Here is a 15,343-nt window from a genome sequence, read left to right as displayed (position 1 = left end):
GTACTTAAGATGTAGTTTAATACATTGTACATACATCTAAAGTACAAAGTTAAGTCAAGACTAAATGTTTTTTTGTTATTATCTCAAAAATATTTTTTCTTGCCAGAGATCCTTCTTTTGCTCAGAGATGCTGTCCTGTCAGACAATTTATAATAAGGCTTCACTCGATTACACAAATAAAACACAAATTGTAATTATATTCGTATTTATTTTGTTTAATAATGAAACAGCAAATTAATTTGGGACTTGTTCCTGGTGTATATAAAATATTAATCACTTAGGACAAAATAAATAAAAAAATGCCCCTATGGCGTCTCAGTTAAATAAAACAACTGAATTTCTTTATGCTTTGTCACTTGTGCAACATTCAACATGAAGAAATTGAACCAATGGCCTCGATTTAAAGTCGCACAATCTTCGTAACGGAGCTTAAATTAAAAGAATCGTTCGGACCCATTACAATGAAATGTACAATCGGTATCCTACAAATGATCGGGTCCCTTCGGGCTAACAGCATTAAATCTAAATAAATAACTATAACATTACCGATCAATTGTACTGATAAAGCACATATTTACGCAAATACTCCGGTTACACTAAACAGCAATAACAGCAATGGCTACACATACGGTTAAGCGACATTTACCTTATTCAAAATCGCTTGGAAAATCGTCCAGTCAAAGTTCGACATTATTACCAGGTGACAAGTAAAACTCAAAAATCCCGTAAACCATCGCAAAACTAGAGAGCGATCCTTCTAGCTTCGACGACTCTAGAGAAACGACGATTGACCAAGCCTCCTAAGACGAGGGGCGTAAATTAAGTGTTTATTGAGGACTTATATCTAAAATTACACATTTCATAGCGTAGGGTCAAAGTTAAAAATCGAGGCCAAACGAATCGCCGCACTCCACGTCTGGTGAAAGGTGAACTTGCGATGGGCCCCATTTCATACAAATGCATACACCAAAAAATATTACATTAATCGCTCGAAAGTAATAAATATACTTTCGTGGTCTTGAGATGAATTAATAAACTCTATTTTAACTCGATTGGAAACGCGAAAAATTATGTGATTTTAATATAATACAAATACCATATTCTTCAGGTAATTTTCAATAGACAATATTCAATAAACCATCGTTTTTTTTTAAATATAGTCAGCAAAATTTACAAAAAACCTCAAAATATTAGCAATAATCTTAAACACGTCAAAACGTCGAGGGCATCATCACAATGCTTTATCATGAACGAGGCCAAACAAGTGAATTTACAATTATTAATCGCGTATGAGTAAAAAAAGTTACTTCGCGCCCTAAGTATGACGTACGTCATATGGATTTGACATACGGATGTCATAATTCGCGCTTACAGTAGATAATGACAGGGTGATAGCGGTTCTATGAAAACAGGCCCATATCGTGAAGTGAGGCGATGAAAGCTATGTCATCATGGCCGCATGATGCAACACGCCCCTTCAGAGCGGACACTTCGCTGCTAGTGCTAATTCTGATTCAATCACTAAGCAATAATTTCGATCCGAAAATTAACGTACGTACGTATACGTAAGGCGAACATATCTTTGTATTAATATTTTTTACAAAGTCTTTCACTCAGAGTCGATACAAATCCTTTACGTATTTGACCAAAGTCATACTCAGCGCTACATCTCGACTTTGAATCGGACCCTAAGTTTTTAAATACTATATGCATTTTATAAAAGGGATTTAAAACATTTTATTGAAATCCTATACTTCTAAAACATGATAGGAATGAGAGCTTTGGAAATCTTCAACGACGAGAATGAACGAGAACTTTTGGTAGTTCTCGGTGGAATATATTAGAATTAGCACCAATTAATCCTTTTGAGCCGTTTAGAGAAAATGTTAATTCCAAACAAGGGTCAAATATTACCAAATTGGTACATTTATGCTACATACAAATTAAAAACGTATATTTGCCTTCAGTTAAAACCAAAAGTAGACAAAAGAAGAGGAAGAAAGAAGAGTTGAGAAGAGAAGAAATAAAAAAAGATAAGTGTCCTTAGGTTCCGACTTTACCCGTTCTCTAAAAAGACAATCGATAAAGATATTTAAAAAAAGTGATTCGATAGTTTGCGCAGGCGCAGAAATTTCCGCTAAACGACAAGGTATGAGAAGTGACCACTCTGAGTTTTAATCTAAATTACCTAATCTATCATCTCGCTGAGCCGCTTTGGCTGAATTTTAACTAATTAATTTCTAATATATTTTGATTCACCTTAACCACGGCGTGAAATCAGTTAACAAAGATTCACTTATTCGAAAAATAAATACACAATCGTATAATAGTAAGAACAACAGAGAATGAACATGTCAAAATGTCCGCATGAAACTGTACAACTTTGCAATTATTAACAATAAATCTATACAATTGTTTTATAATATTTGTCTAGTTTTAAACTGGATTTTTTCTAATTAAAATAATCACATTCATCGAGGAAGTCACAGATACATGGAGAGATTTGAAAGTTTGTTTGTATTATTATCTCCGAATACATTTCGAAGTTTGCTAGTAATGAATTCACAGTTTCACACGGCAAATGACCTTAACATAGGAGTTCATTCTATTCAACGTCAAAATGAGTTTGACCCGAGATCAAAAATCGTGAATATATGGAATTGTGTTACTTTTGCTGAATATTCACATGTTAATATTGCGTGGGTCGATTGCAGCGTCAGGTGTGGGTCACTCGGCCATGCCGTTAATCGCGTTGCTTTTGGCGTTTGATATACCGCTACTCTGCAATCTAAACAAATAAAAACATATTAAAGAGAGAAGCACAATACGTGAATACTTTTAAAGAACACTTGGAACTAAACGAATGTGCGTGTTACGAAATGAAACCAGTTTTTTTTTAAATTAGGGTGTACTGACTGTGCCGTGGGAGCCTGCGCAGGCGCATCCAACCCCATGCCGGCAAGGGCGCGTAAGGCGGCCAGAGCGCACTGCTCGTGCGAATGCGCCGTGGAGGCCCCTCCCCCGTGGCACATCACGGGCGGCTCCGTTGACAGAGACACCAGAGACAGGAACTCGCCGTGGTTGCGCTGGAACATTCGGAAATAGAGCTTAACAAACTTTCGACACAATATAAACGCCATTTTTTTAAAATTATAAATGTATTGGCAGTGAACGTCAATAATTATTAATTTATTACACGATCAGGGCAACAAGTTCTGCTGTTGCAATAATAGAGAACAAAATTTCAGTCGCAGTTATAAAAAACTTACTCAACAAAAATCGCACGAAATATAAAATATTTATTACTTACACTACTAACTTTTACTACAACTATTATTATTATTTTTCTACGTAGCATTAGTATTATTAGATTCTTTTTCTTTTTTGCGACTGAGGCGCAAACTAGCTGCTGTGGACAGAGACTTAAAAGTTACAGAGTAAAATAACTTTGTCAATTAATTAAAAAAAATAATTAAGTAGGCGCTCCTATCGATTTCTGTACTTCACGCAGTTAAAACCCGCGATTTAACAGCAATGCGGCCTGAACCTAAGTGTACAAGTTAATCCAGGCTAACTAAGCTAGGTTCTCTTTGAAGTGTGGATTCGGAAGTTTTCCTCTAAAATTTACTATCAATTCGAGTTAATTAAATGAAATATGAAATGTTTTTAATTTCTCCTCACAAAGTTTACAAACTTTAAGGGTTGTTAGTATATTAAATGTTTGTTTTAATGTTCCCTAATTAGTTTTGGAATTTTTTTTAAAACAAAGTGCGGTTAATGAAGTCAAATGCTTTTACGTATTTTCAACGGGTTTGGTTAATATTGATAACCTTTTTTTAAAACATATTTTTGAGTTAGTTGTGAATCAGGCTTTACACCAATAATTATTTTTAAGAGCTTTGCATACTTTTGCTGACAAAAAGAAGGTGAGGAGGGGATAAATTGCAGTAAATCTGCTCACGTAATACTTGAATGGCCCCTTATGTTGTTAGCTCACCCGTACAGTAAGTAATTCTAGTACCTTGGAGTTTAAATTTATCGGAGACTGATTTTAAACGAAAACCAATGTGTATTTGTATATGTGTTGTAGATTGTTTACTGGCATGTTACGACATAAGGACCTCTTAAAATGAATGTTTAATTTAAATTTCTAAAGATTTAAAAAAAATATATAAAATTTCGTTCAGATTAATGATTAGTGTATTACAAAACTTGACAATTAAAAATATCAATGTATAGGTTCGATAGTATGTAATAATTACCTGAAATAGTTTTAGTTTTAGAAACCCGTCATAAGCGGGTAGTATTCTTACCTTCGGGAAGTCGGAGAATTGTACAGTGAAGCCCAAGAGCTGTGCCAGGTACATCAGCTGATCTTTAGCGCCTGGCGTGTTTCCGCCACTGCCCCCTAAAGCGCTGTTCTCGCTCGCTTTAACTCCTGGAAAATTTAACAGATTAATTACAAAACGGAACGAGCTACTATTTTTAGGCCAAAAGTCCAAGTCCAAAGTCAGCTCAAGTCAAAGTGATAATGAAATATGGGTTATAAATTTGAAAATTTATAACCCATATTTCATTATCACTTAAGAATAATTTAGTACCTTCTATAAAAACTCATGCGAAACTTCTTTTTTAATTTGGTCCGGAATACTTTTTTGTCAGCCAGTTATATTTTTATAGATGTTCGATCTCTATTTAAAAAAATACTGAGAATATCCACATTCCAAATTCAAATCACAAGGGATTCATTCTTAAGTATTGAAAAGAAAATATATTTCGGGATTACAGAAAACCACCTCTTACAATAGAAGTCAAATTAATTCTTCGCTTCCAATACATAACAATACTTGTTAAATTGATTATTGATTGTTTGTGTCTCAAGTTTTTAATACGTCTTAAATAGTAAATCACCATTGGTCTGCACTGGTTGACCAGATCTGGCGTGGTAGTCCACCATCAAAACTCCTGGTACTGGTTGTCGCATGTCACCACTAGTTTCATCCTGTAAAAAACTTATATTTAACTTATATATAAAAAAAGCTTTGTCTGTGTATTACAAAATGGATTTTCTTTCGAGTAGTAAGTACCGCTCCCATATGTCAAATCCTGGGTAATGTATAGGAAATATGTATGAAGCTTATTTTTTTAAATCAAGATCCAATATTATCGTTCTGTAACTGTATAAATGAAACAATTTGTTTAATTACTTACTTTACTTTTAAAAAAGTTAAAATAAATTAATAGTAAAGTACATAAACTTTTAGAACTATAAAAATATACAAATACAGTGTAAACTCTTTTTAACGAATTTCAAGGGACCGAGCATTTTGTTCCTTATAGAGTTTTCGTTATACGGAGGAAAGAGAAAACAATATCTATCGAACTTTTTCGTTAACCCATAACGCTTTTCATTTATCCATCCATCCCATGCCATCTTGGCAGTTTCAAAGTTTGTTTACGACTAATACTACACGATAGGCGATGATGCTTGCATTTAGTAACTGAGACCAAAATTACCTACGGGCAATGTAATCAAAAATTTCCCATGTGTTAATGCAATTCACAATAACAAAGGCGAGACGGCTGTTTATGACCTCAGGTGGAGAAACCTGACCTGACTCTAACCTTAAAAAATTCCGGCACCGCAAAAGGTAAGTTTTGTAAGCTGAGATAACAACAATTACCCTTAAGTATACTGTTGATGTCTAAATATGAAAATATTCCTTCGTAATAGAGAATGACTGTTGCGTTATAGAGAATTACGAATACGAATGACGTTATGAAGAGTTTACACTGTATATTGTTTTGAATTTTTATTACCTTCCGTTTTCCATCAGTTGCAGGTTTCACTTCCCCGTTGGTTGTAGCCTCAGTTGCAGATGCCAATGAACCCGGTTCACCGCCATTCGCCATTTCCATCGCCAAAAGTACATCTATTAAAAATTATTTAGTATGACCATTGGGACTTTTAAATATCCAAAAATTGCGTGACGTAATACTGGAACGCTCCCCAAAAATAAATATTGTAATAAAAAAGCTAGTCTTACTATGCGCAGCCCGTCGCTTCGCAGTCTTCTTATTTGGCCCCAGACCCGTGGCACTATGCGGTGGGGCATCACACTGTACCAAGAACTCGCGTCGTCTGGCGGCCCCACGTTCCTCCAAGACGCGGTATTGTGGCGATCGGGCCCTAACAGCGTGCCTTGCGACCGCTAATCTAGAGATCGGATTGTCTGGGGCCCCACCACCACCGCCTGTCTCTGATGTATCGCCCGTCGCCCCTTCCTGAAAATTTAATTTATCGTATACAATTCAGGACGTAAAACGATTTACGAAGTACACTAAATGGACCTCTTTATCGCAATTGAAAATTTAAAAAAAAACATTACTTCATTAACCCAAAGACCATTATGATGAGTTTTAGACTGTTTCCTATCTTGGAATAAACTTAATTTTAATTGCAAAAATATAATTTTGACATGACTTTTCGTTTTTAAAAATTAATTTACAAGAAATTTAGCATATGTGTTAGTACATACATAATAATGAACCATAAATTTAAAAAAAAAACTATTTTTCTTTCTTAGCATGGAATATTTTGTAATATAAATCAACATAATTAAACAATTTAATAATAAAAATTGTACATATAATATGTCGAGGTTAGATAAAGTAAAATCGATCATTTCATGAAATCGCAATTCACTAATGAAGTGTTCCATTTTACCATTAGGTCACATGTATAAATAATTTTAGATTCTAGTTAAGTTCGGCGACGGTTATTAGAAATAAAATAACTTAGTATTGTATTTAGTTAACATAGCTACACAATGTGTAAAACATTTAAAGAAAACACCTTTTTACCGGAGTAAAGCTATATATTATTATAAACTTATAATTATTAACATAATTTAAATTTTAATTTTTCCGACGTTTCACGTGCTTTACAGCGTGCGTGGTCACGGTGACAAAAGGTGTTGAATGTCGAAAAAATATCACAGCTGTAGAGAAACTTGTATTATCTGTATTTATTTCCCCAGAGTTGACATCGATAACTTACCTTAATTAAATTCCGTGGCTTCTTCTTAGCCGGGGGATGCCGTCGCTTGTCCACAGTGGGCCTCGTACGTAAGGCAGCCGCGGGCCAGCGCCGGCGCATCTCCTCCAGCATCCGCTCAGCAGCGCGACGCTTCGACACTTTCTTCCCATTGCCCTCTCCCTCCGTCTCCATTTCGCCCACTTTGCAAATCGTTATGAAAACCTGAAATAATGCCGACATTTTTAATTAATTATTATTGTTATATTTTCATTGTCATATTTCGATATAATGTTACCAAGTTTTCATAGCATTTTTAAACCTGAGGACGTGGTTTCGAATCCGCACAACAAAGGCAAGCATCGTTAGGACCAGCTGCGGAATATATAAACATTTACATGTATATATTTTTCATTGTTACGTGTAACTTTAATTTTATGGTTTTGTTATGCACTTCTTGCACTTTACGCATAATATTTTTTTGTTTTTCCTTACTTTGGTTGCCTGGAAGAGATCGCATGTTTTTCTTTCTTTAATTACAATACATTATTATTAAATATTATCTGCTATAAAATTTGTCATTTTCTAACATAAATGGAGTGTTTATACAATAGTTCTTTATTAAATTACATTTAATAGTAATAAAAAAATTAGGCTTGTATTGTATGTTCATGTAAATTAAATATACCCTCATATGTGGCGGTCCACGTTCCGATTTTACGGAAAATGTGACGTTGAGATTTCTCTTGAGAGCCAACTCGTGAACCAAAGAGACCGGGGACTTCACATCCGAGTTGAGGAGGTCCGCTTCGCTTTCTCCTAATAATCAAAATATATAAAGTTTAAACAACAATTTTAAAAAAGTATAACCGCGTGATCTCTTGATACATCAGTGCACAGACATCCCGTACTTATTTAGATATACACTATTTATGTGTTTAGTCATCGTTACGTATCCGTAGGGTTGTTAGGTTCTTACATCTCACCCTCTCATATATTTAGTGATTTAGTGCAGCTTGCTCATACATACATTACATATACAATACAGATACTGCTGACATTCAATACATATAAATATACGCAGACATTTTACAGTCCACTGGCTAGCAAGCTGTGCTTTGGTCCTTCGGGCCGGACTTCGACGAATTTAGGTTTCGATTTCAATTCAGGTTTAGACATTATATATCTGGTTTTAGAGATAAAGAAAGACAAAGGAAGTAACTGCATGTCAATAATGAAAAAGAGTTTGTCTAAAATGACGTGGCATGATGGCCTATGTTATCTGTCAAATTTATTTTGCCATTCTATGTATATTATTTTCGTAATGGCTGCCGTTATATAATTATTAATTTATAATTGAAACTTTCGGTCGAGATATCCTACAATAGCTATTCTTTGTCTCTTGTTGTATTGTATTATATTCAATATATTATAAGCAATTTTAATGGTTTTTTCCCTACTTTGTTAATAAGTTATACATACTAAGAAAAAACCGTTACTCTAGTCTTCTAATAAAACATAAAATAAGCACCAGGTGTATCCGGATGCTGTGGTGGTGTTTCGTGATGTTGAGGCCTCAGGTCGACCAAGGCTCGAGCAGCCGCATCGTGTCTGGCTGCTTGAGGCGTACTGCCCTCACCCAACCACGCACGATCGCCTACGCATACACGAAATCTGTGAATAAGATATACAACATAAAATCTTCGGTATGATGCCAGTGGAGGTAAATTACAAATTCAACAAAAAACATAGACAATAGAGCGTTGCAGCACCGATACTCTGTAACTCCGAACAGCAATAGCGATAGATATGCCAACTTCTTTACTATCCAATAAGTGTGACAAATTAATACATCAATCAGTGAGGTATTGAGAAAAATATATCGAAATTTCATAGAAAACTGTCAGGATCGGTATCGCTATTGGAAATTACAGAGTACGGGTTCAGTTTTCAATTGCGGGAACTGAGAAGGCGCATATTGCCGAATTGATTTACTACAAAAGGAGTAATGATAAGTCGTTAATTGTGCCTGTAATTTCAACGTTGTAGGAAGTTATTTGAGTGACGTTTATAGAGTTAACACTAACTGTACTATGTAATGTCGATAACAACACAAACATTACAAAGTTGTATTTTATGTTTGTAACAAAAGATTACGGGGCTGCTAACAAAAATATTTCACCATTAGAATACTACATCAACCCCTTTGAATATGAGCTATATTGATTTTCAAACTATTGTGAGTCTCACCTATAGAGCAGCTGCGGTCCGGGCTCCATAAGCCTAGGCGGGTGCGGGTAAGGCGGCAAGAAGGGCAAGCGGTAGGGTGGAGGCAGGCGAGCTCTCGGCCGTGGGGCTGGTACTGGTGGAACCGATGTGTACACGGCGGGCTTGCACAGCTTCATAGCAAGCGCGTTTAGCTCCACCGTTGGCATTACTGCACCTGCGCGAACAAATACGTTTATAGATTACATACATTAGCTTAACTTAATGGAATGAGGATAAGAGAAGAAATTCGAGTCTAAAACAATTAAGACGTTTTGATCGCTTACCAGCATGCCTGTGATGATGCGAATGTGAAGCGTGAGTGGGAGCGGCCCTTGGCGGTGGCGGCGGGAAGCGAGTGCCGCTTAAGGCCGCGCTTGCTGCCGCGTGCTGCGCTCGCTTTATAGAGGACCCCTGTAACACGTTTTGGTCCTTCGAGCCGGGTTCTGTTGGTGGCATTTACTAACTAGTCTTAGCTGCACTAAAGCAAGCAATTTGTATCATTCTCAGTTTTCCAAATAACCCGATATTGTGCCGCCGTTTATGTTTTATTAATTAAATATTATATTTTTCATTTTATTCACAACTTAGTTTTACATATCCCGATTTCCCTTAATGACGTGTAAGCAAGAGAGTCATTACTGGCCGCTTATCAAAGTTACACTTCTTTTAACGTTACATATTTTTATGATTTCTTCTCAAATTAATAGTAATTAAATTTATAGCTAATAACGTGAAATGAAATGTGAAGTGGAACCTTTTAATCAAGGTTTCATTTTATTTGGTATGATTTTTGATAAAAAAACTTTTTACTGATACGTATGATATGGGAATGAATTTTAAAATTGTGAGACGTCAACTTTGATTGTTATCCTACGCTTTCCTAAAGAGGTATTTAAATTATTTGACAGTAACAATAATTTCTAAATTCCATTTGCATATAAATATATCTATCACAATAAAATTATATTATTAAAATAAAAAATCAAAATAATAAATAATATTTGGCTGCATCGGCCGTATAGGAGAAGGTGGCCTGCACAGACCTACACAATCCCACATCTATTAAAAACTAAATACTAGATTTAAATAGATTTGACATCCCATGATTTCAAAATTTCACATTTTCCTGACTTTTTTGTTTGACGTGTAATGTTTATACGTTTTGCATAAATTAATATTATTAACAGAGTTAATTTTAACTTAGAAATTACCTCTTAAAAATAATTAGACTTTCATAGGACATACCTCAGCGGTGTATTCTTCAGTATCACCCAAGCGAAGTGTTACTGTGAATATTTTTTTGTGAGCGGGTCCTGTCTCTGATGTGAGGCGATATTGATGCTTAATCTAAAACGAGTATTGAAAATAAATATAATATTAGTAGTTCATACGAGAGAATTATCTATAATATAAAACAGGCTAACCTTATTGTACCTGGCCAACTCGTTGACCAGGCACATGGGCGTCTTCTCTTTACTGTTGGCCTGTGCAGGCGACGGGCGGGGCGCCTCGCTCTCGCCCGCCGCCTGCTCCTCGTCGCTCTTCGCATCCGCTCCGCTCACGCTCTCTTCATTCGACTGATCGGTGGTTACGCTTGCCGTCGCTGTCATTGTCGTTACTAGAGAATTTTAATAAAAACAGTGAAACTGACACGAAATACATTCTAATAAACTATGAAATTCAGTCTTTTATTAGCACATTTGCAAAAAAATCCTGCAAATAAAAATCTAAAGCCTTTGTATATTTTGGTTAATAGACAACGTAAAGTAACTACTGTAAATACAACTGACCAAAATCTGAACTTAGCTTTGGCTGCATCGGCCGTATAGGAGAAGGTGGCCTGCACAGACCTACACAATCCCACATCTATTAAAAACTAAATACTAGATTTAAATAGATTTGACATCCCATGATTTCAAAATTTCGTTTAAAATATAGATTAGGCTATAATTTTCTTAATTCTGTATGGGAATCCTCGACACGAAATTTTAATTATTTTTAATCTCCAAAACATATTGTATTATAAAATCTGGCAGAAATCTAACTGGCGCATGTTCATATATGTAAACATTTGTTCATTGGCGTAAAAATTAATATTTAGTACGTAATTCTGTTATAAGCTTCTCTCATCTCATAATTCTTACGCATGCTTTTTGGGACTAAGCGTTTGTACTGTGTCTTTATTTTTATTTAGTGCTGAAAAATGGTTCAAAGCTGTTCAAAGCTTCTAACAATAATTTTCTTTCAAATCAGTTCTATGATAAAGCGTTTTATATATTCTTATAACACATAATATAATTTTAGCTTATTTTCATTAGTCAACAGAGACATTGCCAATCCACCCACGACCCCAATTTATTGATGTTCTTAAATAAATTTAAAATAACATAATAATTATTAACATAGGATTTAATACGGTCAAAAATAAACATGTAAAAAAATTGTATAGTATTGTATAGTAAATTAAACATTTTTACAAGTAATTTATTAACCATTTGTTTGTAAATCGTGAATTAGACTGAAAATAGATTTACTAATATACCAGGAGCCTGATGTGTGGTGTGAGCGCTGTGTTCTGCGTGCGCGTGCGGCGGCGGCACGTATCCGGGCACGCCACCGTATCCGCTGCTCATGTAGGGCCGACGGAGCGTGCGACTTTGGGGCTGCAATTTTATACAAATCCGGTAACCAAGTGGAACATACACATTTGTTTTATTAGTCTCCGGTAGATATTGTGATATTTCCTATCGTAAGATTCGCTTGAAAAACATTTGTATAAAAATAATTAAATGCTCAAACTTATGATAGACCTTTTTATTTTGTTTTTGCCGGGTCACCAATTATGTGACTCGTTTAGTACTTTGATTAAGAATACTATTCCATGATACGCTGCCGTTCCGAAATTATTTTATGATAAATTAGTAACAAATTTTTAAAACTTTTTTTAGGATCATACGATGTTCAATGAAACTAAAAAAGTTCCAAATATTTATAAGTCATTTTAAGTATATTTTTTAAAGTAATTTAGATTATATTTTTATTCCTTACCGGTGGCATACTATGATGTTGTGCGGGCGGATGATGCATGGCGCGAATGGCGTGAGGCGGTCTCTGACCGGCAGCATGGTGCGGTGCCACGGTCATGGTTCCCATGCCGCTCATCTGACCATGCCCTCCCATGCTACCGCCCGCCGCTGACGGACCCAGTGTTACTCTATACAGATAATTCTTCGTGGATTAAACTGCAGATCGCACAACTTTATCTTTTATGTAGTTTTAGTTTTAAAAAGCATTAAAAGTATGTTTTATAGTATGGCCATTAAATATTAAAGTATGACTAAGATCAACTGGATGTATAACAAGCCACATAAAAGTAAAAAATACTACACCTTTTCACACAATAAGAAAGTTACAGTAACAATTAAAAATCATGTTACTTCTAATAACTTGATGAAACAACTTAAATATAAAACACATTTTTATAAACAAACAATAAATTAAAAATAAATATTAATCTACACTTATACTAAAAACCACAAAAAACACAAATCAAAAACTTTACACTACACTAACATTGTACATTTACAAGAAATTGGAAAGACTTTCTAGGGGTCCATTTAGCAAGCTGCTCGCTGCAACACTGTTATTTCAACTGCTTTTTATTCAATAAATGCGATATATCAGGCTGAGCACAAAACTCACATTCAGTACTAGATCAGTTGGTATCAAAGCCACTGTCATATGTTCTATTCATGACCAGTTTAAGTAACAAAGAGAGCCGCAAAGGACCCTCCACATATCAACAAATTACACATTATTTGCATATGAATACTGCCGCCAGTCTATAGACAGGGTAAAACAGAGGGATTTTATTTTTATTTAACAGTGTCAATGTTTGAGTGAGCTATTCTTTGCTCAAGTAAGATATAAAGCGAGATAGAATACAACATGTATTATTATAAATAATGTGTGTTTAAGGGGATTTAGGAAGTCAAAGTGGGTTTTTCAATAAATCCACTTCTATTCAGGCAAATAAGCTATGTACATTTAAGGTTAATTATTTAGCACTTAGAACATATAGGATATATATTCCTTATACTGTACTGTAAAGATATAAATAAGAATGCTAATTTTCAAGAAGGCAGTCCATTTATAAGTAAAATTAGTTTTGCTTCTAGGGTTAACAAACATAATCATGTTATGATCAGTAATCATTTTTACTTACTTTTTTAAACCTATTTATACTTAAATATATTGAAACTATTTATTTAATAGTTTTGATGAAGCATCAACAACACAACATGGTACAAATTCATAACAACTTTCATTTTAGTAATTTTGTTAGAGCTAAATAGGTACTAAACTGGGCATTCAACCTTATTTAATTAAATATATATATATATATATATATATATATATATATATATATATATATATATATATATTTAAACTTGTATTTTTTCGTTATTAATATGCATTCCTCATTGTACATAAGTCACTCAATAATTGTGGCCCAAAACATATAACTTAAGCTTAACTTTAAGTTCAACTTTGAGAAAAACGTATAGATCCTTATCCTAGGATTTAGACATATGAGAAACTTTAATATTTATATATTCAGATTATATCTTAGGTTCTTAGTAGAGTTCATTCTAATGTAATTAGTAATATGCATCATTAATTCTACAAAGGCCACGCAAAAATTGTAATGCAGAAACTAACAACTTCACAACACATTCAGAAAAGGTGCAGCATTTGCTAGCAAAGTGCTAATTCTAAAGATACAATACCTTGCACTATTAATTTCATTGTTGAGACTTAACAATACGATACCCATATTTCAAAAACATATATTTTTATAATTGATCTATTTGAATGTGCCATTCTTTTTAACTATTAAACATGTCATAGTTAGATACTATAGTTAGTAGTCATAGAATTTCTAGCTGTTACCAAAAACTTATACTTGTTTACTGTTCCTTAATTTACAAAGTATCTGATTGTAATATTTTTTATAAATTTATTTTTAGAGGTTTGGCACTATAAAGGGTTTCTATGACTTAAAAGCCGCAAGCAACTGGTGTCTGTATTATTAAAATATGTTTGGAGATTTTGAATATAAATTTTTGACCTTAATTTTAGTTTTAATAAATATAATATATTATTATTTTAAAATATTAAACCCGCCAAGTATTTATTTTATTACTGACACAGTATTTTAAGTAACCAAGGGAGTTATACTCAAATAACCTACCCTCCTTCGTAGATTAAATAAGACATGTAAATAATTTGGATATTGTTAAATAAAATTATGAATTTACCGACCCGTCATAAGCTAAAAAACTGATGAATGATACGCAAATAAATAGTAAAAGAAACCGATCGTTACCTAGTTAATGTTACGTGCCTGTTCTCTCTGTGTATTTGATGCGGCGGCATCTGATGATGTGCAGTCATGCCCTGGTGGGTCGGAAGATGCTGGGGCGGATGTCCCGACATCGGTTGATGGTGCATATTCGGATGATGCATCATCTTTGTAATCGCTGCTTGAGACACAAACAATTTCGGCATTAAACACTGATCACTCTGTTTTTGTATATAGTCAATGTAACTCTTACCGTCGAGACGTATAGTATTGTATTTTAGATCAATACGATGACAAAATTGTACACACCCAAATTAATGTATAACTAAAAGTTTATTTGGCGAACAGTAAAGAAAATCGTTTCATTCAACATGCGGCCATGTTTAAAAGTGTTTGTGGATTTGGCCAATGGATAATGATTGATGATTTATGATTAGTGACATATCAGTATCTGTATTTTTCCAGAGATTACATATCTTTATTTAATACAGACTTTAAATAGAAACCTTATAGTGTGCCTACATTATTAATACAAATGTACCTATTTGGTATTCTAGACCTCTAGGTAGACTGTCCTATCTAATGATGCCGTTCAATGCAGCTTATAAAAAAACATTTTATAATTTAAAATCCATCCTTTACCCAATTAAAAAAAGTGGATGTTTTTTTGCACC

General features: G+C 34.3%; 1 protein-coding gene across 3 annotated transcripts; it reads right to left on the bottom strand.

Moving 5' to 3' along the window:
• Window positions 1-188: 188 nt before the first annotated feature.
• On the bottom strand, window positions 189-15,084 carry LOC123714533 (double-stranded RNA-binding protein Staufen homolog 2). Of its 3 annotated transcripts, none has more exons than XM_045668806.1 (18): window positions 14,923-15,084; window positions 14,694-14,847; window positions 12,353-12,518; window positions 11,847-11,967; window positions 11,095-11,154; window positions 10,729-10,922; window positions 10,550-10,651; window positions 9,589-9,715; window positions 9,287-9,479; window positions 8,568-8,710; window positions 7,725-7,855; window positions 7,061-7,261; window positions 6,048-6,285; window positions 5,821-5,933; window positions 4,912-5,002; window positions 4,314-4,438; window positions 2,917-3,086; window positions 189-2,788 (listed from the first exon to the last, which is right to left on the bottom strand). In XM_045668806.1, exons 2-18 carry the CDS (start codon window positions 14,834-14,836, stop codon window positions 2,728-2,730), a joined length of 2,379 nt encoding a protein of 792 aa, XP_045524762.1. In that variant the 5' UTR covers window positions 14,837-14,847; window positions 14,923-15,084; the 3' UTR covers window positions 189-2,727. The 3 variants fall into 3 exon arrangements, with proteins under 3 accessions (XP_045524762.1, XP_045524763.1, XP_045524764.1); XM_045668807.1 differs by having other exon boundaries at window positions 14,712-14,847; XM_045668808.1 differs by lacking the exon at window positions 11,095-11,154.
• Window positions 15,085-15,343: the final 259 nt, after the last annotated feature.

The sequence above is a fragment of the Pieris brassicae genome, chromosome 9 (assembly GCF_905147105.1).
Source record: "Pieris brassicae chromosome 9, ilPieBrab1.1, whole genome shotgun sequence".
Taxonomy (NCBI): domain Eukaryota; kingdom Metazoa; phylum Arthropoda; class Insecta; order Lepidoptera; family Pieridae; genus Pieris; species Pieris brassicae.
Note: the sequence above shows the minus strand (reverse complement) of the source record. Positions and strands in the feature narration are given on the sequence as shown.

What these genes read in the sequence shown, in the direction of transcription:
- LOC123714533 (XM_045668806.1), bottom strand. Translation starts at nt 14,836, where the DNA reads ATGATGCATCATCCGAATATGCACCATCAACCGATGTCGGGACATCCG. An exon ending in CACCACACATCAGGCTCCTG is followed by an intron (nt 11,155 to 11,846) that starts GTATATTAGTAA and finishes GGGATTGTGTAG; the next exon opens with GTCTGTGCAGGCCACCTTCT. An exon ending in GCGCAGGCTCCCACGGCACA is followed by an intron (nt 2,789 to 2,916) that starts GTCAGTACACCC and finishes TTATTTGTTTAG; the next exon opens with ATTGCAGAGTAGCGGTATAT.